The sequence below is a fragment of the Myotis yumanensis genome, unplaced genomic scaffold (genome assembly GCF_028538775.1).
Source record: "Myotis yumanensis isolate MYYU_CA2020_CCGP unplaced genomic scaffold, mMyoYum1.0.hap1 SCAF_4, whole genome shotgun sequence".
Classification (NCBI taxonomy): domain Eukaryota; kingdom Metazoa; phylum Chordata; class Mammalia; order Chiroptera; family Vespertilionidae; genus Myotis; species Myotis yumanensis.
The window spans coordinates 106,377,616-106,401,509 of NW_027223755.1; the positions used below are offsets into that span (position 1 = coordinate 106,377,616).

General features: G+C 55.0%; 1 protein-coding gene across 4 annotated transcripts in view; it reads left to right on the forward strand.

Annotated features, from left to right (window-relative positions):
• Positions 1-21,007, forward strand: part of ITGAL (integrin subunit alpha L) — a 36,241-nt gene extending 15,234 nt beyond the window's left edge. Inside the window, exons 13-31 of one of the 4 annotated variants that reach the window (XM_070413571.1) lie at positions 17-154; positions 630-827; positions 974-1,104; positions 2,630-2,790; positions 2,894-3,045; positions 4,815-4,904; positions 7,124-7,180; positions 7,276-7,349; positions 7,598-7,739; positions 9,829-9,939; positions 10,055-10,134; positions 10,239-10,325; positions 11,823-11,898; positions 16,388-16,501; positions 16,700-16,756; positions 16,839-16,940; positions 17,287-17,382; positions 18,072-18,182; positions 19,629-21,007. In XM_070413571.1, coding sequence (XP_070269672.1) covers positions 17-154; positions 630-827; positions 974-1,104; positions 2,630-2,790; positions 2,894-3,045; positions 4,815-4,904; positions 7,124-7,180; positions 7,276-7,349; positions 7,598-7,739; positions 9,829-9,939; positions 10,055-10,134; positions 10,239-10,325; positions 11,823-11,898; positions 16,388-16,501; positions 16,700-16,756; positions 16,839-16,940; positions 17,287-17,382; positions 18,072-18,182; positions 19,629-19,799 — 2,148 coding nt within the window. In that variant the 3' untranslated portion in view covers positions 19,800-21,007. The remainder of the gene's footprint in view (positions 1-16; positions 155-629; positions 828-973; positions 1,105-2,629; positions 2,791-2,893; positions 3,046-4,814; positions 4,905-7,123; positions 7,181-7,275; positions 7,350-7,597; positions 7,740-9,828; positions 9,940-10,054; positions 10,135-10,238; positions 10,326-11,822; positions 11,899-16,387; positions 16,502-16,699; positions 16,757-16,838; positions 16,941-17,286; positions 17,383-18,071; positions 18,183-19,628) is intronic. The other 3 variants (XM_070413572.1, XM_070413573.1, XM_070413574.1) reach the window with 3 other exon arrangements.
• Positions 21,008-23,894: the final 2,887 nt, after the last annotated feature.

Consider the following 23,894-nt stretch of genomic DNA (forward strand, 5'->3'; position numbering starts at 1 on the left):
CCTCCTCCCTCTGCAGGTCGGCTCTTACTTCGGTGGCGAGCTGTGTGGCATTGACGTGAACCAAGATGGCGAGGCCGAGCTGCTGCTGATTGGAGCGCCCCTGTTCTACGGGGAGCAGAGAGGCGGCCGGGTGTTTATCTACAAGAGGAAGCAGGTGAGGACCAGCCATGGAGCTGAGGGGTGGGATAAACAGATTTCCAGGCAGCCCAGGCCCCAGTTATTTGGAGTCTTGCCCTGTCGGATTGTGTGAATCAGACCTTCCGGACCACAGACAGGCAGGCGGCAGCTAGCACTCACGGACGGCGGGCAGACTGTGGCAGGCCCAGGGCAGACCCGGTCTGTGTGTGAGCCCTGACGTGACCCTCACAGGCACCTCACACGGCGCTACGAGCCGTATCTGACCAATGCGAACTCCGCCACTCAGCCAGGCTGGGACCTTCCAGAGCCACAAGGTCACCCAGAGAGCGAGAGGTGGAGCTGGGACTTGAACCTGGTTAGCCGGGTGGCATCATTCCAGTTCTGAGGGACCACAGCCGGCGTTTCTTTAGTGTGCCTCACGCACGGAAGGCGCGCCCTGTGAAAGCTTGCCGAGTGACTGGGGTGAGCCCTGTCGCCTTGCTCCTTCCTAGCTGGGGTTCGAGGCGGACTCGGAGCTGCAGGGGGATCCTGGCTACCCCCTTGGGCGATTCGGAGCAGCCATCACTGCCCTGGCAGACATCAACGGGGACGGGCTGATGGACGTGGCGGTGGGCGCCCCTCTGGAGGAGTGGGGGGCTGTGTACATCTTCAATGGGCAACCCAGTGGGCTGAGCCCCCGGCCCAGTCAGGTGAGGTACCCTGCCTGCCAGATAAACCCATTCCCAAGGGCCCGGCAGCCTCTAAGCCCAGACCCCACCCCCACCCCGCCTGACCCCCTCGTCCCACCCTCCAGCCAGTCTTCCCAGCTTAGCGTGACTTTCTCTCTTGGTCTCAGCGGATAGAAGGGACCCAGGTGTTCCCAGGAATTCGATGGTTTGGACGCTCCATCCACGGGGTGAAGGACCTGGGAGGGGACGGCCTGGCGGACGTGGCTGTGGGCGCCGAGGGGCAGGTGATCGTGCTGAGGTAAGACAGGACTCCCAGGCGCCACCGACAGTCAGCGCGGCTTCCGTCCTTCCAACAGGTGCTGCGCTGACGGCTTACGGGCGCCGGCTCACGTGGTCTCCTCTCCACCCTGTGATGGGTTCTCTTGTTACACAGGCTTCATGCCTCCTCCCAGGAAAACTGCTGTGTCCACAACAGACTAGGATTTGAACGCAGGCCTGTCTGACAGTAAAGCCTAGAGAAGCAACCGCATGTGGAGGCTCTAAACCAAGTGTGCTGGACTCAGCACTGCCATTTACTTCCCGGGTGGTCTTACCCCGTCACTCAGCTTCTCAGGCCCTCAGTTCCCTCGTCTGTGAAATGACGATGAAGCCCCTGCCTTGCCCATATCTTAGAGTTATTGGAGATGTCGTGTAACATCACACAGTGAACAGATATTTACTAAGCAGCTACTATGCCTTCAACACTGACTTGGGTACCAATTGTGGAAATTAGACAAATAAAAGTGTAATTGCAATTGTAAGTGCGGAGGGAAACGAACAGGGCGCTGTGAGAGCGACGAGCAGGGGAGACCCACTATAGGTTGAGGGGCCAGAAACGGCCTCTCTGGGGAGGGGAGGTGGGAGCTGGGACTTGGGAGATGGAAGGAGCCAGGCTTGCAGAAGTCGGGGTAGAGCTTCCAGGTGGGAAGCCCAGGCTGTGCCCAGGCTGTGAGGCCGGCCAGTGTTTGGTGTGGCTGGGACGTGCTCAGCCAAGGGAGGGTGTGCGGGAGAGGTGACGGGAGGAGGGCAGGGTGGTGTGGACAGTAAAACGTTTGGATTTTATTGGAGTATCGTGGCATCAGTGAAGGGTTATAAGCATGGAAGTAGCTCAGTATGATTTCTCTATTTATTTTTTTTAAAATATTTTTATTGATTTCAGATAGGAAGGGAGAGGGAGAGAGAGATAGAAACCTCAATGATGAGAGAGAATCATTAATCGGCTGCCTCCTGCACGCCCCCTACTGGGGATTGAGCCTGCAACCTGGGCATGTGCCCTTGACTGGGATCGAACCTGGGACCCTTCAGTCCGCAGGCCGACGCTCTCCAGTGGTTCTCAACCTTCTGGCCCTTTAAATACAGTTCCTCATGTTGTGACCCAACCATAAAATTCTTTTCGTTGCTACTTCATAACTGTCATGTTGCTACTGTTATGAATCGTCATGTAAATATCTGATCTGCAGGATGGTCTTAGGCGACCCCTGTGAAAGGGTCGTTCGACCGCCAAAGGGGTCGCGACCCACAGGTTGAGAACCGCTGCTCTATCCACTGAGCTAAACCGGCTAGGGCTGATTTCTCTTTCTGAAAGCTCACTCTTCTGTATGGAAAACGAAGACTGCCAGACGGAACCAGGAGTTAATGTGTTATCGTTGTCGTTGCAAGGAGACACTGACGTCGCCGTCTGCTTTGGAGAGGGGGGTCCTCTGGACTGTAGATGGGTTTGTAGGTCTGAGTGGGGATTGCAGTTGAGGCCAAGGGAGAGAGAATGGTTGTTTCCTGCCCTGCAGCTCCCGGCCCGTGGTGGATGTCGTCACTCAGATGTCCTTCGCCCCCACCGAGATCCCGGTGCACGAAGTCGAGTGCTCCCAGGCAGCCGGCAGCAAGAAGAAGGAGGGAGTTAACATCACAGTCTGTTTCCAGGGCAAGCCCCTCATGCCCCAGTTCCAAGGTCAGTGCTGTCCGCCTGCTCCCCAGAGCCTCTGCCCCCCCGAACCCAGGCTTATGGCCCCAGGATCCACCACCATTCAACTCCTGCCTTTCACTCCGCTCAGGACCCCTGGTTACCAGCCTCACGTACACCCTGCAGCTGGATGGCCATCGGATTCGAAGCCGGGGATTGTTTCCGGGAGGGAAGCGTGAACTCAATGGGAACATAGCCGTGACCCAAGTCGAGTCCTGCATTGCGTTCTGGTTCCACTTCCCGGTGAGGGAGCCAGCGAGGCTGCACCAGGAAGTGAAGGGTGGATGACTGAGCCGAGAGGCAGCTCTGGGTGCCAGGCTTAGCTCTGGGTCACAGCTGAGTCACGAGTCACTTTGATCTCTCTGTACTACCATTTCCTCTCCTGTGCGACAATAGTAATAACACCTTTAGCGTACTTCCTTCCGGTCCTTAATCTATATACAAGGGCGTTTTCCACAGGACTATGACTGTAAGGTACTTACCATTCCTTCCTACTCTTTTCCTACGTCGTGTATTAATGCTGCTGTCCCGCTTTCATAATTATTTGTCAAGACTACAGAATACTGAGGGGAGAATATCACTATTTGCCAGGAACACATGGGCAGTTATTATTCATCTCCATCTCAGAAAAGGATTTTTAATATTGATTTAAACAATTGCTAAAACACCCAAATTCCATTTGCTCCTCATGGTCCTGTGTAAAATAGGTTTGACTTTAAATTATTCTGGTCTCTTGAATATTTCATAAGAGACTTGGTATATGATTAGTGGATAAAATCTTGCAGTTGGCTTTATATTTTTTATTATGGGAATGTTCAGGCATACGAAAGTACAAAAAATAGTTGAATGAACCCCCAAGTACCTCTCACCCAGTTTCAACAATTATCAACTCAACTTTATTTCATTCACAGCTCAACTAGTGTCCCTGTGCCTCCTCACAGACCACACACCCCCATTACTAAACTTGGAAATTTTACACATAAATTTGCCAGCGAAAAGGCTCTATGATATGCTAGAAAAAAATAAAGGTTAGACTTGGGAGTTGGAAATATTTGGGTTCATTTCCTAGTTCTAGTACTTAGAAAAATTGTGCCACCTTTTTAAACCTTATATTCCTCCTCTTTAATGTGGAGGGTTGGTAAAAACTAGGTGAATACGATTTGAGTAACTTCAAATGTCATGTCAGGCACTGGTAACAGCAACTAAGACCCACCCCTGTTCTCAAGGAACTAGGCTGTCCTATATAATAAAAGCCTAATATGCTAAGTGTCCAGTCATCCAGTCAGCTGTTCAACCAATCAAAGTGTAATATGCTAATGATAGCTAAGGCAGCTCAACTGCTTGCTATGACATGCACTGACCACCAGGGGGCAGACACTCCGACCGGTAGGTTAGCTTGCTGCTGGGATCTGGCTGATCGGGACTGAGTGAGATGGGCCAGACATGCCCTGGAGCCCTCCCGTGGTTCCTCCCTGGCTGGCCAATCTGGTGGTCAGTGGCTCAGCCACATGCCGGGCTGACGGTGGTGCACGCAGTGGCCCGCCCCTGCGGCAGCGCTAAGGATGTCTGACTGCGAGCGGGCCTAAGCCGTCAGTCGGACATCCCCTGAGGGCTCCTGGACTGCGAGAGGGCGCAGGCTGGGCTGAGGGACACATCTCCCCCCCCCCCCCCCCCCCGCCCCGGCAAGTGCACGATTTTCGTGCACTGAGCCTCTAGTTCTAGAATAGTCTTTTTTTAGTGCAGACTTTGATAAAGGTTGCCTAGAGCAGTTGGACAAAGATTCGGGGTCTTCCTGTGGTGGCTTAGCGATGTCTGTGTGGAACTGGAGCTGAGGAATGACACCTGGGCTGAGAAGCAACCCCGATGTGGAGTAAATGTATTCCCGCCACTAGTACGAAGACAACTAGTTACCAGCATTCCATCAGTTATGAAACCCGGACAAGGGGTGCATGTCCCTGGAAGTGTGGCAAAGGTTAAACTCTTGCCGTAAGCTGTATTCTTTTCAACCTCAGGTATGCATTCAGGACCTCATCTCTCCCATCAACGTCTCCCTGAACTTCTCTCTCTGGGAGGAAGAAGGGACACCGAGGGACCAAAGGGCGGTAAGGAGACATCAGCTGGGAGAATCGACAGGAAATAGAGGAGAGTAGAAATCCAATTAGCAACACTGTGTTATAGAGGAGTCTTTGGTTTAAAGCAATAGAAACCAAATATGGCTTGCTTAAGCAGGAGAGGAATTTATGGGAGTTTGTATTTAAGAGAAATTTGGAAAAGCAAGATTGGGAAGAAGGGGAATCAGGGTGGAGGCTCTGGGGCTTCTCCAGGGGAAGAAATGATGAATGGACTCTTCAGGGCACGCATCTCATTGGTCAGAACATAGTCACATGGTCACACCTGATTACAGCAGTCTGAGAAACACATGTGATCATGTGACCAGATTTTAAAAATGGAGGCTCTACTTTATTTATTTATTTAAATATATTTTTATTGATTTCAGAGAGGAAGGAAGGGGGAGAGAGAGATAGAAACATCAGTGATGAGAGAGAACCATTGACCGGCTGCCTCCTGCACACCCCACACTGGGGATTGAGCCTGCAACCCAGACATGTGCCCTGACCGGGAATCGAACCACGACCTCCTGGTTTATAGGTCGACGCTCAGCCACGCCGATCGGGCTGGTGGCTCTACTTTAAAGGTAGATGGGGAGGGAGGATATATGGGGACAACCAGCACTCTGCCATTGGCACTAATTTTTGAAAAGCCAAGCTGTGTGATATAGGAACTCAGGGTAGAAAAGTGATCTGCGGTCACTATTGTCAGAAAAAGGCTTTCTGGGGGAGGCGCCGTTGTCGTTGGGTCCTGCAGGATGAGTGGCTCTGGGTAGGTGGAGAGAGGAGAGGCAGAGGGCGCAGCATGAGGAAAGGTAGCGGGTAAGTTCCAGGCAAATGGGAGGTGGGCTTGGCTTCTGGCAGGACAGCTGAGCAAGACAGAGGCCCTGACTGCCCATTTGGGGGCTGGCTGTGGCCGGGTGGTGCGAATCTGTATGAAGGTTGAGGTTGGCTTGGAGCAGTCGGCAGAGGCTGCCAGGACCCCTGCCCCTCAAGGAAGTCAAGAGGCTGCTTGGCAGTTGACCTGGAAGCAGAGGAGGCTGGACTCTCTCTAGAACAGCGGGTGCCAACCTCTCGGACCTCACGGACCACCAGTGGCCCGCAGACCACCGGTCGGCGACCGCTGCTCTAGAACATACAACTGATAACCCATAAGATACTTCTGTGATCTCATTATGCTCAGGATGAAGTCCCAGCTCCCTCTCAGGGCTTGCAAGGCCCAGGGGGTCTGGGCGGGCTTCTCTCTCCTGCCCCTCTGACACATGGCCCTGCACAGGCACAGTCTCTCTTGCCTCGAGCCTTTGTGTGTACTGTTCTTCCCCCCACCCCCCCCCCCACCCCTCCATTTCCTTCCCTGGGCTCCCTCCTGCTCATCCTTTAGATTTCATTTGAGAGGCCATTCCTTCAGGAAGGCCAACCCCCATTCCCACGTGTGGGGTGGGATTTCCTCCTACATTTCCTCTACGTGACCCACCGTAAGCCTGAAGATGCCAGGTGGTTTCTCCCACCAGTTGGGAGGGCAGGAGTGTGTCCATTTGGTTCTTGGCGCATACCCAGTGCCGGCATGGGGCCTGGCCCAGAGCAGGAGCTCTGGAAATGTTGCAAAAACTGACCTTGATCTAGAGCAGTGATGGCGAACCTATGACACGCGTGTCAGAGGTGACACGCGAACTCATTTTTTTGGTTGATTTTTCTTTGTTAAATGGCATTTACATATATAAAATAAATATCAAAAATATAAGTCTTTGTTTTACTATGGTTGCAAATATCAAAAAATTTCTATATGTGACACGGCACCAGAGTTAAGTTAGGGTTTTTCAAAATGCTGGCACGCCGAGCTCAAAAGGTTCGCCATCACTGATCTAGAGAGCTGTTGTCTCAAAAGGTTCGCCATCACTGATCTAGAGAGCTGTTGTCGGGGGCGCTGGGGGTCACAGAGGGAGCCCAGGGGACATTCCTGCCAGGGAAGGAGCTGGGCCGGGAGGAGCGTGGGCTGCTTTGTCAGGCCTGACCTCCTGTCCAGAGAGGGAATGGACACCCTGATCCGCAGCCTCCCCCGAGGAGCTACCTCCCGAGGACGGCTGCACAGAGGGCCTTGGGCTGGGTCAGGGGGTGGGCCCTGCCCTGGGAGGGGGTGGCTCCTGGGAGCGGCGACCACAGCTGGCCCCGCTGAGCCTGAGCCGCTAACCGCTCCTGTCACTCCTCGTGTTCAGCAGGGCAAAGACATCCGGCCCATCCTGAGACCCGCCCCCCACTCAGAGACCAAGGAGGTAAGAGGGGAGGAGGGGCTGATGGAGAAGCCAGCGCCACCCCCTCCTGGGTCTGGGGGCCTGAGTCTCTCTGCCCTTTCTCCTTGGCCTTTCAGATCCCTTTTGAGAAGAACTGTGGAGAGGACAAGAAATGCGAGGCAGACCTGGGGCTGTCCTTCTCCCCTGCAAGGTCTGTAAGGCTCCCCTCCGGCTCCACTCGGGAGAGCCGCGTCCGCACTCACTAGATGTGTTCTCTGGGCCTCAGTTTCCTTCTCTGAGAAACGCAAGTCCCTGCAGCTCTCCTGTCAGGGTTAGACGAGGCTGCAAAACATCAAGCCTGCGCGCAGGAGCTGTTGTGGTTTTATTTTGTCTGGACTTCCCGCCTCCGATCCCGCTTTCTTCACCTTAACCCCCGTGACGTGCCCGGTCTCCCCCCAGGTCCAGCGTCCTGCGGCTGACCCCCTCTGCCAGCCTGGCCGTGGAGCTGACCCTGAGCAACTTGGGCGAAGACGCGTACTGGGTCCAGCTCAGCCTGGGTTTCCCCCGGGGCCTCTCCTTCAGGAAAGTGGAGATGCTCAAGGTGAGTGAGGAGGCAGGGCCCGCCCGGCTCCCTGCGCGTCCTGCAGCTTCTGCCGCCTCTGGACACTCAGGCGGCCCACAGAGGTCTTTGGGCCAGGCTTGGGCTCGCAGCCCGATGGCCACCCTCAGTGTGGCCTGAGAGACAAGGTTCACCCTCTCTGAGCCTCAGATTCCACAACCAAAAAATGGGAATCTGAGAGGGTCCCGTGACAGGGGCTCTTGGACCTGCTGAGCAAGAGCCTGCGCCAGGGGCCCTGAGACCCAGCTCCGCCCCCGCAAGGTGACCAATGTGTTTTTGAGGCCTGGGTTGTCTTAAATACAACTTGTAGTTTTAAAATTGTTAGTACAAAAGCAATACATGATCCCCACAGAAACTGGGGAATTATAGAAACATTTAAAGAAGATAATCACCCATACTTCTACAACTCAGCAATTACTACTTTGAATATTTTGGTATTTATCCTTCTGTTTATACATACAAATTGCATTATTTATACACACACACACACACACACACACAGTATATATACTAGAGGCCTGGTGCACGGATTCGTGGGGTCCCTCAGCCTGACCTGCGGGGATCGGGCCAAAACCGCTCTCCGACATCCCCCGAGGGGTCCCAGATTGTGAGAGGGTGCAGGCCAGGCCAAAGGAACCCACTGGTGCACAATCGGGGCAGGGAGGAACAGCAGGAGGGTCCAGGGCATGTCCAGCCCGTCTCGCCCAGTCCTGATCAGCCGGACCCCAGCAGCAAGCTAACCTACCGGTTGGAGCATCTGCCCCCTGGTGGTCAGTGCACATCATAGCGACTGGTCAAACAGTCAGACACTTAGCATATTAGGCTTTTATTATATAGGATTATATATTTTTATTGATTTCAGAGAGGAAGGGAGAGGGAGAGAGAGATAGAAACATCAATGATGAGAGAGAATCATTGAGCAGCTGCCTTCTGCACACCCCCTACTGGAGATTAAGCCCTCAACCCGGGCATGTGCCCTTGATTGGAATCAAACCTAGGACACTTCAGTCCTCAGGCCAACACTCTATCCACTGAGCCAAACCAGCTAGGACAATTTATCTATTTTATATTTGTTTTTTACTAAAATGGCATTTTTTTTCTCCATGTTTTTTTAATGTTTTTATTGTGGTGAAATATATGTAATATAAACATTGCCATTTTAACCATACAGTTCAGTGGCTTTGAGTACATTCATGATGTTGTGCAACCATCACCGCAATCTATTTGCAGAACTTTTTCATCATTTCAGAAGTTCTGTGCCATTAAGCAATAACTTCCTGTTCCCCACCTTCTTCACGTGACTCTAATCTGCTTTCCATCTGTGCATTTGCCTATTCTGGATGTTTCCCATGAGAGGGATCATATACTTGTCCTTTGTGTCTGTATGACTTCACTCAGAATAATGTTGAGGTCCATGTGTAAAGTTCATTCTCTTTAAGTGTAGGTAGTTTTCCATTGCATGGATAGCCCACACTGTTTCTCCATTCGTCTGTCAGCGGACACCGGCCTTGTTCTTACACAGCAACACCCAGTGCTTCCTCGAGGGGCACCTAGTGGAGTGATAACGAACTTGAGCTGTGCAGTCAGACAGGCCTGTGCTCCAGCCCCCACCAGCTCCCTGCCAGCTTCCTCAGCTGTGAGACCTTGAGCAAGTCACTCAGCTTCCCTGACCTGTTCCCTTATCGAGTCCCCTTCCCCGCCTGCGGCTGAAACCTGTTCCTCGCAGAGTTCAATGACGCTGAATGGTTTTGAATTGCTTCGATCGAGCGCTTTAAAAGTGGTTGCTGAATGTGTCGCTGTGAGAGCAGTTTAACCCCCTCCCAATACCCCCTCCTGTGAGGGCATCGCAATCTGCTGACCCATTCCTGCCTCTGAACTGCTTGGTCACTCCCAGTTTTTCCCTGTTGGAAATAGCGCCGCAGCAAACACTCAGCACGGACCCCTGCTGTGCCCTGTCCTTTGGCCCCGCTGCTCTGAGAATGTGCCCTGAGGGGCAGAGCTGAGGTCTGTGGCCTCGGGAACCCTGCATCTCAGCTGCTAAAAAACTCGTCCTCTCTCTCCTCACCCCCAGCCCCACAGCCAGCTGCCTCTGAGCTGCGAGGAGCTCCCCGAGCAGCCCCGGCTTCCGACCAGAGGCCTCTCCTGCAACGTGAGCTCCCCCATCTTTAAAGCAGGCAGCTCGGTGAGTGCTCCGTGGTGATATGGGGTTGGACTGGGGGCTCTGTGGTGCCCCGGGGCTCCAGCCCTTCCTCACCGCCCGCCCTCCCCCCCCCCCCCGCCCCCGCCGCCCCCAGCAGGTTGTCATCCAGGTGATGTTTCACACGGTGCTCAACAGCTCCTGGGGGGACTCTGTGGAGCTGCACGCCAACGTGAGCTGGTGAGCAGGCCCGGCCGCCCCACCGCGCCCCGCCCTGGACTCACGCTGCCTGGCAGTTCAGGCCAAGCCCTTCTCTCAACGCGGCCTTTCCCTGCCCCATGCAGTGACAACGAGGACCTGGGCCTCCTGGAGGACAACTCAGCCACCACCAGCATCCCAGTCCTGTACCCCATCAACATCCTCACTGAGAGGTGAGTCTCGCTCCCCCACCCAGGGTCCAGACCTTGCCTCCCCAGCTGTCCCTCAAAGCCCCTCCCTGTTCCAGGGTCATCTCCCCCCCCCCCCCCCCCCAGCCCCGGCCTGGCCATCCCGGGGTCATTAGAATTGACTCCAGCTACAACCCAACAGTCTTCAACACACAAAAGAGCGAAGGCCCTTTAAGAGCTCTGAGTCAGATCAGCGTTTACTGATGGAAGAGAGAGCACGTGCTGACCTTCCCAGACTGTGCGGCACCGCTCAGCCCACGCTCAGCCCACGGCTCAGCCCACGCTCTCCTGGGGCGTCCAGCGCCCAGGGAGCAGCTGTGCCCCCCAGTTCACTGATGAGCAAACGGACTCCGAGTCCTGCAGCTCGGAAGCTCTGACGCAGAATCTGAACTTGAGTCTGAGTCCAAGACCCCAGCCAGGCCCTTTAGTTTGCAGCTGCGCCAGGGGGGCCCCCTTCCTTCCTGCCCAGGCCCCTTCCTTCCTGCCCAGCGCTGTGGGCAGAGGTGAGAGAACAGCTCTCCCGGGGCTTTGCCCGCTCGGAGCTGGTACTCAGACAACAGAGCCCGAACTCCTGCGCACATGGAGACAGAGGGTTTCAGGATATTGTGGATGGAAGGGCCCGGGGGTGGGGGGTGGGGCACTCGTTGGATTTTCTCGTTTGCAGAAAAGGAGATGAAGCCAGAAAAGTGGAGGAGTGGCTTTTCAAGGTGCTCAGGGAGATGAGCACAGGGCCAGGCCTGCGCCAGGGTCTCTGGTGCTTTTGAAACAAATGCCGAACACAATGCCATTGTCAGAAGCTCGCTGTGAAATTACAGCCAGGAAGGACGATGTGGGCTGGAGGAGAGATGGAAGGGGCAGGGAACGTTGGGGCTTGAGCCGGGGTCTGGAGCGTGGGGACAAGGGCCAGGGAGGAGGGGGACATTCTCATCGGGGAGAACAGCCTGGAGAAGGCACAGAGGCAGCCACCGCCGGGCAGATCTGGGAGCAGGGAGCGGGCGACTCAGGACACGCAGGTCTGAGCAGGGCCGGCAGGCAGGCAGACCGGGATCTGGCTTTGGACCTGACCTTGTGGGGGCTGGGAGCCTCTGCTGGGTTCTGTGTGGTGCGTGGCAGGATCAAGAGCGCTGTTAGGAAGGTCGAGGGAAGATGGGGTGGGGAGGCGGCCGGAGGCTGACCCACCTGCGTAGGCGAAGAGCAGTGGTGCCAGCACAGGGCGACCCCGTGAGGTGGTGTGTGCTGGGGAGAGCGTGGCTCCAAAGGCACCCCCTGGGCTCCAGCCCTGGCTCTTCCGGGCAGGACTTTGGGCAAGAGGCTGACCCCTCCCACCAGCTTAGTCTCCGAAGGGAAATAGTGGGCGATGTGAGGATGACTCGGTCGCCAGCGAGGTCCCCGCCAGTGCTGGCCACTCAAAAGCTTCCCCTGGCCCAGCCCCCTGCGTTGCTGTCCTCTCCCCCTTCTACCTCTGCTCTCCTCTCTCCACAGCCAGGACAACTCCACACTCTACATCAGTTTCACCCCCAAGGGGACCAAGGTCCACCATGTCCAGCACATCTACCAGGTAGGAACCGCAGTGTGAAAAGGTCCCTGAAGGTCACATCTACGCAGCCCCTTCCTGGACCAAGGGCCCAGAGACAGTCAGACGGGGTCTCGCCCGCGGGGGGTTTGGCCTCTGCTGTTCTCCAGCCCTTTCTGTGCTTCCGGGACAGCGCACTGGCCGCTGCCCACCGCCGGGGACGCTGCCTTAGCAGCACAGCACCCAAGAGCCGGCGGCTGGGAGAGAGGCCCCACTTTTCATTCCGACGTTTAACGAGGCACTGTTCTAGGTTGGGTGCTTTGCTAGGCCCTGGGCAGCAGCAGGTGAAACAGGGTCCCCGTCCACTCACCGAACCCGTTCTGTGCCTGGTGCTCATGTACTCGCCCGCATAATTCCCACGCCAACCAGTGAGAGCCGTACCGGGGGAGGCGTCGCCATTCCCGTCTTACAGACGCGAGGTCTGTGGCCCAGGCAGGTCCAGAACTGGCCCAGGGTAGACAGCCCATGAGGGGAGAGGTCAGGTTCAAGCTCTTATTCGAATACGAAGATCCCTGTGTTTCGCCTCGAGGTTCAGGCCTGTCGCTCCCATGCGGTGTGCTCAGGGCTGCAATGGCGGTCCTCGCTGCGGAAGTCGGAAGGAGGCCCCCCCTGGGTGCGAGGCGTGAGGAGCCTCGGGCTTTCTTAGTGGACCCTCAGGAGAGGATTAGGCACTGACCGGCCAAGAGCATTTTCATTTGACTGTGGGGAAAATTGAGGCCCAAAGAGGACCGGTCTCACCCAGGCCGCTCTGGAGTCAGGCAGACGGGAGAGGAGCCCAGGCGTAAGGGACCCGAGCTGTTCAGGCCCCTTCCGAACAGGCTGGAGCCGTCTCCCCGGGGACTGTGACGAGGGAGCGTGGCCTTTGGGGAGAGAGGCCCCCGGGCGGTGAAATGGAGCGTTTGGCTCGGGCAGCTGAGTTGGCTCCCGGTGCTGCTCATGGGGGTGGCTCCCAGTTCCCGCGGGCGCTGGACCAGGCACTCGTATTACCAGGCAGGCCTGGGCCCAAACCCAACTCTGCCATTCGCACACCGTGCGGCCTTGGGCAGGGACCTACCTGCCGTGCCTCAGCTCCCCCTTCACAAATGGAGTTTGAAATAAGAGCTTGGAGGTGGCCGTGAGGTGCAGTGGGTTGCGTCCTCCCTGGAGAGCGCTTGGGGCAGTGCCTGGGACGTGGGCTGTTCGAGGGGCGAGGTGGATGCTGTGCTGCAGCCCTGAGATGCCCCAGCTACTCTGGAAGCCTCCTTATGTCTTGCCTCCCTGAGCCCAGAACCAGCTCAAACCCCTTGAGCTGCCTCTTCCCCTCGGAAGAGTCTGCAGGGCCAGACACGTCCCTCCACCTCACCGCCCTCCAGCGCTGTAAGCCGAGCCCCTGGCTGCAGCGCCTGGCCCTCCACGCAGCCACTCTCGCTAACGACCCTAATGTGATCCCCGTTTGCACTAGACCCTGCCCGGTGTGGGGCGCTGGCCATCCATTCCCTCTCCTTTGAAACTGTCCCCTTAGCCAGGCCCTTTTTGCCACAAGGAGGCCAGCTCTCACAATGGAGGTTTATTATGAGCTCGACGGGCATGAAACCCAGTGAGAGCTGGGCCTCGGGACCTCCTTCCTCGCGGGCTCCTGCGCCCCCCACTGGCAAGAAGCACAGGCTTCAGGCCAACCTGAAACCTTTTTGAACTCTGCCATTTACAGCTGTGTGGCCTTAGACAGTTCACTTAACCTCTCTGGGCCTGTTTTTCAATCTATAAAGCAGGGATAATAACACCTACTTTATGGAGTTGTACTGGGGAGCAAATGAGGAAATACGTTGCAAGTGCTTAGCCTAGTCCTTGCCACATGAGGTATCTGTGAGCCTTATCTGTCTTCGTGTTATTGTTGCCACTGTTACCCAAGGAAGGAGATGGAGCACAGTGCTCTGGGTTGAAATGCCAGCTCTAGTACTTGATAGCGGCAGGCAAATTAGTGCATCTCTCTGAGCCTCAGTGCTCTCATCTGTGAAATGGGGGTGGGAGCATTGTCCACCACAGAGAGGATGCATTTAGTGGGAATCAGAAGGGGCCTCGCACGCAGTGCTCAGTAAATGGTGATACTGCACGCGGGTTCCAACCGTCTGTTTTCTGCTTTGTCATCACCGCCATTCCCTCAGAGCCGGTGCCTGGCTCTGGGCTGGTGCTACCGACTGCTCTGTATCAGTGTCCACAGGGCCCGTGTCCCCGTTTCAACTGACACTCCAGGTTGTGTCCCTCCTCCTTCTCCAGCTCACCTGTCCCTGCAGCGTGTCGCTCATCTCCACTGGGACATCTTCCTACCAACTTTTTCTTTTTGTTGGACTTTGAACAGCTTTATTGATATACTAGAGGACTGGTGCACAAAATTTGTGCACAGGTAGGGTTCCTAGGCCTGGCCAGTGATCAGGGCTGGTCAGGGCTTTCCTTCATTCCGCGCTGCCCCCTGGTGGTCAGTGCACATCATAGCGAACAGTTGAACTCCCAGTCGGTCAAACTCCGGAGAAGACAATTTGCATATTAGCCTTTTATTATATAGGATAATTCATATACCACACAATTTACCCACTTCAAGTATACAAGAGGATGGTATTTTTAGTACATTTACAAAGTTGTGCTACCATCACCATAATCTTATTGTAGGACATTTTCACTTCTCCAAAAAGAAGCCCTGTGCTCATTTGTAGTCACTCCCTCACCCTCCCTGCCCCAGCTCTGGCCACCATTGCTTTTGTCTCTGCATGGATTGACCTGTTCGGACATTACGTGTAACTGAAATCACACAGCATGTGGACTTTTGTGACAGGCTTCTCTCACTTAGCATAGTGCTTTCAGGGTCCCTCCATGATGCAGCATGTATCAATCTTTCATTCCTTTTTATTGCCAAATAACATTCCATTGGTAAGAAAGGCTACCTTTGATTTATGGGTTTATCAGATCGTGGACATTGGGTTGTTTTCATTTTATTATCTTTTCCTAAACCAGCATCTTCTCTGGTTTGCTTAGACTCCTTTAATCGCCCCAGTTCTTCCCCTCAAACAAAACTTCCAGGTCGGTGAACTTCTCCTTCCAGCACGCCTGGACCACCGCCTCCTCACGTGTGTTGTCTGTCCCTCTTCTCCCTTTGTCCCCAGGACTGCTCAGACTGAGCGTCTCGTCTTCTTGCTCCTGGGTCGCCGGCCCAGCTCCGAGCTTGGGCCTTGACCCGCCTTTCCCACTGCTTTCCACCCGATGCCTGCAGAGTCCCCTGGCACCATCCTCCTCGGGCGCTTCCCGTGACTTCCCGGCCCACCCCGACCTCTTACCCCCAGGCCTTCTGGGCCCCACAGTCTGATCCCAGGTCTCCTTTCCAGATTTGTCTCCTCTCTCTCCCCAAGCACCTCCCCTCCCTCTGGCCATACCACTCACCTTGTGTCGCCCTCGGTCCCCATCTTCACCTGTTCATTTCCTGTATCTTTCACAGTTAAATTCAAATGCTGCATCTGACATTAGGTCTTTTTAGTTTAATCTAACTGACATTTTAAAAGCAGCCGCAGCCCTGGCCTGTGTGGCTCAGTGGGTTGGGCGTCATCTCATGCACCAAAACGTTACCAGTTTGATTCCCAGTCAGGGCACATGCCTGGGTTTGGGCTCAATCCTCGGTAAGGGGGCGTGCAGGAGGCAGCTGATCAATGTTCTCTTTCACACCTATGTTTTTCTCTCTCTCCCTCTTCTTTCCTCTCTCTCTAAAAATCACTAAAAAAATCTTTTAAAAAAAATAATAAAATAAAAAGTGTCCACAGAGGTTTGCTGAGTGAGTAAATAATAGAATGCCTCAAACTGGATATAAATTTCCCTGCCTGGCCTCCCTGAGGCGTTCGTGTTTATACATTTCTGGGCCTTCCAGCCCGAGCACAGCCAGCTTTTCGGTACAAAAGGTACTCAGGAAATGTTTCTTAAGTTAGGTCAATGCAACTGCCAAAATGAGTCTTTCCCAAGCCGTGTTGTGTAAATAATTCTTGCAGCTAGCCTTGTCAAATGTCATTCATGCTTTTACTCATTCAGAAAATGACTTTTCTTGAGGCCTGTTATGTGCTGGTCTCTGTGCCAAGCAGTAGTGCATCGCAGGTGAAATAAACCGCAGCTCCTGCTCCCGGGGGCCCACAGCCCAGTGGAGATACGGATGCGCGAGCGGACACGTGGCCATCCTGCCGGGGAGTAGAATGCTGTGGACACACAGGAGTGGGCAGCTGCCCTGTCTTGAGGCGAACTTTCAGGATGGTATTGAGCAGTGACTTGCAGGACGTGGGCGGGTTTGCCACGTGGAGAAGGCAGAGAGGCACATGTGACCCACACGTGTCATTGAGGACGGGGGGGGGGGGCGAGGGGGTGCCCACAGCCTAACAAGTGGGCCTCAGCCAGTGAGGACTGGAGTCGGGTTGGCATTAGGGTGGCTGGCATTCAGGGCTCAGCAGCCATTTGTCCTCTGTACCAGGTGAAGATTCAGCCGTTTGCCCATGACCACAACGTGCCCCCCCTGGAGGCCTTGATTGGGGTACCAGTGCCTCAGAGTGAGGGGCCCATCACTCACACGTGGGATGTGCAGATGGTGAGTGCTGCCCAGCGGACGGCATGCCCAGGTCTGTGGGGGTGAGTCAGAGGGGGTGCAGGTGCCGGGCAGGGAGTGAGGAGGGATGTCTGCATCTGCCCAGGGCCCGGCGGGGAGAACAGGAACGCCCAGGTCTGTCGGGGCGGAGAGGAAGGCCAGTGTCCTCTCAGCTCTGGACTAACTGATCCTCGTTCCTAGGAGCCTCCTGTCCACTGTCACAATGAGAGCCTGGAAAGGCCACCCAACGCGGCTGAGGTATGGATATGTGAGTGCGGAGGGGCTGGCAGCCTGCCGGCGGGAGGACAGGCCCTCAGCCCCTGCTCGTCCTTGTTCCCAGCAGCCTTGCTTGCCTGGAGCCCAGTTCCGCTGCCCAGGGGTCTTCCAGAGGGAGATTCTCGTCCGAGTGACGGGGACTGTGGAGCTGGTGGGGGAGATCAAGGTAGCGCTGCTGGCGACCCACAGGGGGGCTTGCGGGCGGAGGGGGTGAGGGGGGGCCTTGTGGGGTGGGGGTTCTCACCTGAGGTCTTCCTGCATTTCCTGTTTTATCTTGAACAGTCCCCGATGTTTACACAGTTGCAGGTGAAAGAGAACCATGATGTGTTTGAAATGTGCAGGGCTGTTTTCATAGGTTCCTTATGGGAAAACTTTCCTCCCAGCAGTGGGAGTGGCACACAGGGCTGCGATGCGCCCGCTAGGACCCATTCTCCCCCGCGTCCCCCCTTGAGTGGAGGTGGGGCCGGAGCCAGCGGGTCCTCGGCCCTGATGCCTTCCCACCCCTCCCACAGGCCTCCTCCATGACCAGCCTCTGCAGCTCCCTCTCCGTCTCCTTCAACAGCAGCAAGCACTTCCACCTGTATGGCAGCAACGCCTCCCTGGCCCAGGTACCTATCTCCCCACCTCCTCCTCCTCCTCCTCAGAAGCCCCGGGAGCAGAGGTCAGCAGAGAGGCCTGAGGGACCGCAGGGCAGAGCCGGAAGTGGGCAGCCAGGGAGGAGGTTTGGGCTGAGCACAGTGAGAACTCCCCACAGCCAGAGCCACCAGCCTTGGCTTTCCCCGCCACTGGTAGGCAAGCAGGCCCCAAGGTCACCTGTCCGAGATGCGTCAGGTAGAGATGGGTTTGATGGCAGCTCAGCGAAGGGGGCCCCACTCCACAGGCAGAGCATGACCGGAAGACGCTAAGGCGAGAGAGCAGCAAGTGCAGGGCCAAGGCTGAGAGAGTGGGGGCCGGGGGCCGGGGGCTAGGGGTGGGGGGGCAGGTTCGAGAGCCGAAGGCTCAGAGCAGGAGAAGGGAAGCTGCAGCTAAAGAGGCGAGCAGAGCAGAAACGCTTCTGGGAGGCTTTGCAGGCGGAGCTGCGATTCTGGCATTTCCTCCTGGAACTGAGGGGCCGCCCCAGGGACGGTGGTGCGTGTTCGCCAGCTCACGCTGGTGGCCGCAGCGGGAGGGCCCGGGTCAGAGCCTGGTGTGACACGGTCCAGACTGGAGATTCGAAGACCCGGAGACTGAGGCCAGATTCACAAGACATCTTGGGGTGGGGGCCTTCTCTGCACTCCCTCCTCTCGTCTTCCCCCAGGTCGTCCTGAAGGTTGAAGTCGTGTATGAGAAGGACATGCTCTACCTCTACGTGCTCAGCGGCACCGGGGGGCTGCTGCTGCTGCTGCTCATCTTCCTGGCGCTCTACAAGGTCGGAGCTTCGGGAAGGACGGGCGTGGCTGAGTAGACAGGCTGGGGAGTGGGGAATGGCAGTCAGTGGGGAGAACGGCAAGGCCAGGGCGGGGACCAGGGAGAGGAAGGAGCGCTCGCCCGCTATCCAGAGCCAGGCGCTGGGGTGCGGAGGCGCGGGCCACAAGCATGGCCCCTGCCTCTGTGGAGCTCACAGTCTCGGGGGAGACACAGGGACACGTGACGGAGGCTACTGTGCGGGGCCTGGTGCTCCGGAGCCTGTAGGCAGGAGCCTCGCGTAGGCCAGGGGCTGCGAAGGCCTCCCAGGGAGGTGGCGCTGGAGTTGGGCTTAAAGGGTGAGGGGAAGTTAGCCAGAGGAAGAGCGCTGGCGGGCAGATGTTGCCTGTAAAATAGGCAAGTAGTCCGGGAAAGAACATAAAATTAAAGTTTCTTTCTATTGAACCCCCAGAGGGTTGTCATGAAAACAACGTTTTTGTTTCTATTCTGTAGGTCGTGGTTTTGTTGTTGGCATATGTGTGTATGTGTGAGCGTGAGAGAGAGATCAGCGTATGTGTATATATGAAGAAAATGCATATGGATTAGACTGTGTTACTGCCTGGGAACTTGAATTATTCCCAGATGTTATACCTCGATGCCCTCCCCTCTGAGCACAATTATATCCACTTCTCGCTTTGTAACCAGTGGTTTCCTGCCCTCCGGGTGCCCCACCGTTTATTTAACACGTTCTCTATTGGTGAACAATTAGGTTGTTTGTAATTTACATCTGTTTCAAGCGTTATGACAGAAAAGGTTCTTGTTACCCACATCTTCGCACACTGGTCCAAATATTCTTTAAAATTAATTCCTAGCCCTGGAATTGCTGAGCCAAATAATATGTACGTCTTGAGCTTTCAATAGAGACTGCATGACACATACTAAGCGCTGTATAAGCATGGGCTCTTATTAATGTTACTCGATATTGTAATATGCATCCCAAGCCACCCACCTAAAGTATTGGTACCTGGGGTTCTCCTGAGCCAAAAGAATGGACCAGTAGCCCTAACTGCTTTGGCTCAGTGAGTAGAGCATCAGCCTGCGGACTGAAGGGTCCTGGGTTCGATTCTGATCAGAGCACATGTCTGGGTTGTGGGCTCGATCCCCAGTAGGGGGCGTGCAGGAGGCAGCCGATCAATGACTCTCATCATTGATGTTTCTATCTCACTCTCCCTTTCCCTTCCTCTTTGAAATCAATAAATATATATTTATATTTTTTTAAAAAAAGAATGAACCAGGAAACGTACAGCTTTTTAGCATTTTGCCAAGAACCAGGTGTGGCAGGCGCTCTCGCCCATCCCTGGAGTGGAACCAGGTGTCCGTGGTTTATTAACATAAAGAGTGCTTTCATGTTTTGCCGGGACCAGCCGTGCTCCAGGGACTGTCTGCTCACTCAGTTCTGGTGTTCCTGCAGGTCGGCTTCTTCAAACGGAACCTGAAGGAGAAGATGGAGGCCGCCGATGCCGCCAATGGCATCCCCGGAGAAGACCCTGGGCAGGCGGCGGCGGAGGGAGAGGCCATGGACCCCAGCTGCATGGACCTCCTCCCCAAGGAGGATGCCCTGGACGGAGGCGGCACGGACTGAGGCCCAGGCCTGACGCAGAGGGCCCGGGGCTGGACTTGGGGTGCTGGTGCCACTCCGCTCCACCTGCATGTCACTGTGTCCTCTAGCCCAGCAGTCCCCAAGCTTTCGGACCTCACGGACCCCCAGCGGTCCGCGGACCACCGGTTGGCGACTGCTGCGCTAGCCAGTCTGCCCCTCCCCAGGCCCCCGGGTTTCAGTCTTGAACATGGAGCTCACTCCCGCCTGCCTCCAAGGGACGGGCCAGGAATGCTGCCAAGGTGAGGCCTTGTGGGTACCAGCTGGTCCTGGCTTCTAACAGCCCCTCTTAGCGTCCTCCCTGGAAGAGAGCGTCTCATCTAAATTTGGAGAAACTCGTCCCGGGATCCAGTGACCCTCCCAGCCCTCACACCCACTGGCCGTGGAGGCCCTCGGAGGCCCGCAGAGGCCTCAGGCGTCCAGAGCCATGCCCCGCTCCCCCCTGCACGGTCCGGCTCCCATTCTGCCGCCAGAGAGCAGATCTGATCTGCTGCAAACCCTTGCTCTGTAGCTAGAGACCAAGTTCCTTAATGTGCCTTCCAAACCCGCAAAACAGCCTCACTGTGCCGATGCCACAGGCCTTCCTGGCCTCTGGTAGAGCCCTCCCACCTCCCTGCTAAGCTCCAGTTCCACAGGCGTTTCTCACTCGCCAAGCCTTTTCCTGCCTCACTGCCTTCACCCAGACTGCTCTCTGCCCGGGCATTCCTCCCCCTCTTCCTGGCTGACTCTCCTCAGTCTTCAGATCTCATCTCTCACATCGCTTCCCCAGGGCAGCCCGCCCCCGGCTCATCTGGGTTCCCCTATCATGCACTTACACTAGCCTGCAGCTGTCCGTCACAGCAGGGACCCTATTTGTTCATTGTGAGATGGTTTATTTCATATCCGTATCTCAGATCCAGCAGTGAACTCCATGGGTAGGAACCGTACCTTGGCATCCCTGATGATGTCACAGAGCTAGACGCGCAGTCGGTGCTTGACACAATGTCACTCCATTAATGAGGGGGCCTGTGGGGAGATAGAGGGAAACGTGTGGATGGGTCCAGGGCATCCCTTCTGAAGGCTCAGTCTTCCGCAGGCGCCTACTCCAAAGTCCCCGCCAGGACTCGTCACACCCCCACCAGCCTCCCCTGTGAGACTCTGAGCTCAGGGGTGGGGACCTGCTCCCAGTCCAATAAATGGGAAAGTCTGTCCAATTCTGTGATGTTTCTGTGCTGGAGCCACGTCCCAGCCTGGCTCATTCAATGAACATTTTCTTCTCAACCCTTTCACTAAGTGAGACCCAAACACAGTAGCTCTCATATCTCTCTCTCTCTCTCTCTCTCTCTCTCTCTCTCTCTCTCTCAGGACCCTGAGACTCACCTGCACCTGCTCTTGTGGGCTCGTTCAAAAGAGAAGCAGGGAGAGACACCGGAGTGAGGAGGCTAGGGAGGCACTGACAGTTTACTAAGAGGTGAGAGTAGACTAGACTCTCCCTTTTTTAAAAACCCCGAGGCCCCCTCCTTTAGACTGGACAGAGGGGCCAGTCACTACTGCCCTCTTGTGGTCCCTTCTCACTGTCAGGAACATCACAGAGCCACTAAAAGCACAGTGTCTGTAGGGTTAGCCTGTCAGGCTGTGTTCACTTATGGGATATTCCTTTGAATGCTCTGTGTCGTACTCTGTTCTGTGCTCCGAGGACATGGGAAGCTTCACTCCGTCGAGAAAACAGTAAAAGGGTAGAAATGTGATTCCAGGTAGTGATAGGGCTGTGAAGAAATAAATCAAAATACCAAGTTAGAGGGTGATGGAGAGGGTCCTCTTAGATGGGTGGTCAGGAAAGTCTCTCTAAAGAGGTGATATTCTGTGACGGGGGGGCGGGGAAAGTCGATATTTGCATCCAGGTTGGAAGCAAAAAAGCACAGAAGATCTGGGAGGCGTGCCCTGGCCGATGTGGCTCAGTTGGTTGGGTGGCATCCAGTGCAACAAAAAGTTGCTGGTTCAATTCCCGGTCAGGGCACATGCCCGGGGTTTCGAGCTCAGTTTCCAGTAGGGGAGTGCAGGAAGCAACCAATCACATCAATGCTTCTCTCTCTCCTTCTCCCTTCCTTTTTAAAAAGAAAATATTTTTAAAATTAATTGTTTTAAAAAGATCTGGAGGCTTAGTTAGGACCAGACCTGCCATCATCGTCCCCAGACATCCCACCTCCCTGCCCAGCACGTGTCCTCGAATCTGTGTCCTTTCCGCTGCCGTGCCTTTGCCCATGTGTTCCCCTCGTCAGCACGTGCAGTCCCCGCCTTTCCTATCCATGAAAACCCTCCTACTTCAAAGCTTTTCTCAATCCCACAATTTCTGGACACAAGCCCCCTCCACACCACGTTGTTTGTACCTCATTGGTGCACATAATGTTGTGGAGTGACAGTCCCGAGAATAAGACCACCGACTCCCATTAGGTCTTAAACAGCAAGCGAGGATTTATTGAGCTGGCCAGCGGCTACAGGTACAGCACCCTGCCGAAGCAGAGGCTGAACTGCAGTGCCGACTACAGGAGTTACATTTTATTATTAAGTTCTGTGGAGGCCCAGAGAAAAATGTGTCTTTCAAATTCTGGGCCCCCCAGTATGGAGGAAACTCTCTTTATTTATACTTTTTCCAGTCCTTTGTCTCCCAAATTTGGAATGAGACTTCCAGGCGTTCGGAGACAGAAGGCCTGCGTGCTGGGAAGGGGCCATGAGACCATATCTCAAGGCCTGGCCTGATGTCAGTACCTTCCTATCTATGTGTTTTAGGAACAGACAGCACAGCATGACCCGTCTGGCCAAAGCGCCAGATATGCAGCCCAGCACATTCCCCACTGGTTTTATGTACATGAGTCAAATCATAGACTCTTTTGGGTCATTGTTGGGGAGGGACCCCTGAGGACTATAAGCTTGATAGAATTAATTCTTTGCCGAATAAAGTCAGTGGGCCTGTTTATAATATAAGGGCCTGGAATGAGGGCCAGGAGTAATCTTCAGAGGGTCTGAAGAGTCCTAGACTCTCTATTTTGCCTGGGCTGTCTTAAGCCGGGTGTGATGAAGCCACATTAGGATCCCATCGACCTTGACTGCTGTGGGTGGGAAATTTCTTTACCCAAACAGAGTCACCAGGTTGGAAGGGATGAACGGGATACAGGCAGAACATCTCGGACGTGCTTCTGGTCTGCTTTCTGGGTAGACTGTAAAGCCTGAAAGAACTCCTGCAGGATTTTTCAGTAAGTCCTCACTGCTTGCCCAGTGATGGATCGGGGAGAGTCTCCTGCTCTAGATAAGGGGTCCCTCTCACTCCTGCCGGGTATCTCGCTGCGGCCTCCAAATGTTATGGGTTCACTCAACGAGATAGACCACCGACTCAGAATTTAAATTTAAGAGCCTTTATTAAGCTGGCCAGCTGACTACAGTCACAGCACCCTGCCAAAGCAAAGGCTGAACTGCAGCCCAGACTACAGGAATTACAGTGTTTTTATTTGCAAAACCCACAAAGTTACAAAACTTTAGTTCCTGACACAGTATAGTATCAGTACCTTCCTATCTATGTGTTTTAGGAACAGAGTACAGCATATTGAGAAGGGGCCATGAGACCATATCTCAAGGCCTGGCCTGATGTCAGTACCTTCCTGTCTATGTGTTTTAGGAACACACAGCACAGCGCGCCCCGTCTGGCCGAAGTGCCAGATATGCAGCCCAGCACAATAACGCTGACTGTGGGCTCCTGTCTCGAGAGTAGGAGGTTCTGGAAGGCAGGCCTCAGGCCTCACTCAGATATGTTACCAATACTGACCCCTCCCCAGGCCTGGCACAAAGGAAGTGCTCGATGTGGCGCTCAAATGTTTTGGTTTCAGGACCTCTTTATACTCTTAAGAATTACTGAGGATTCCCAAAGAGGTTTTTTTTTTTTTTACATGGGTTACATCCAGTTATATCTGGTTAGAAATTAAATGGAGAAAAATTTAAAGCATAACACCCAAGCCTACAGGCCTCACAGCCCATCAGAGTGATGCCATCTGCCATGATGAATCACACAGCCCCTAGAAAACACTCCGCTCATGGGAGAGAGACGGCGAC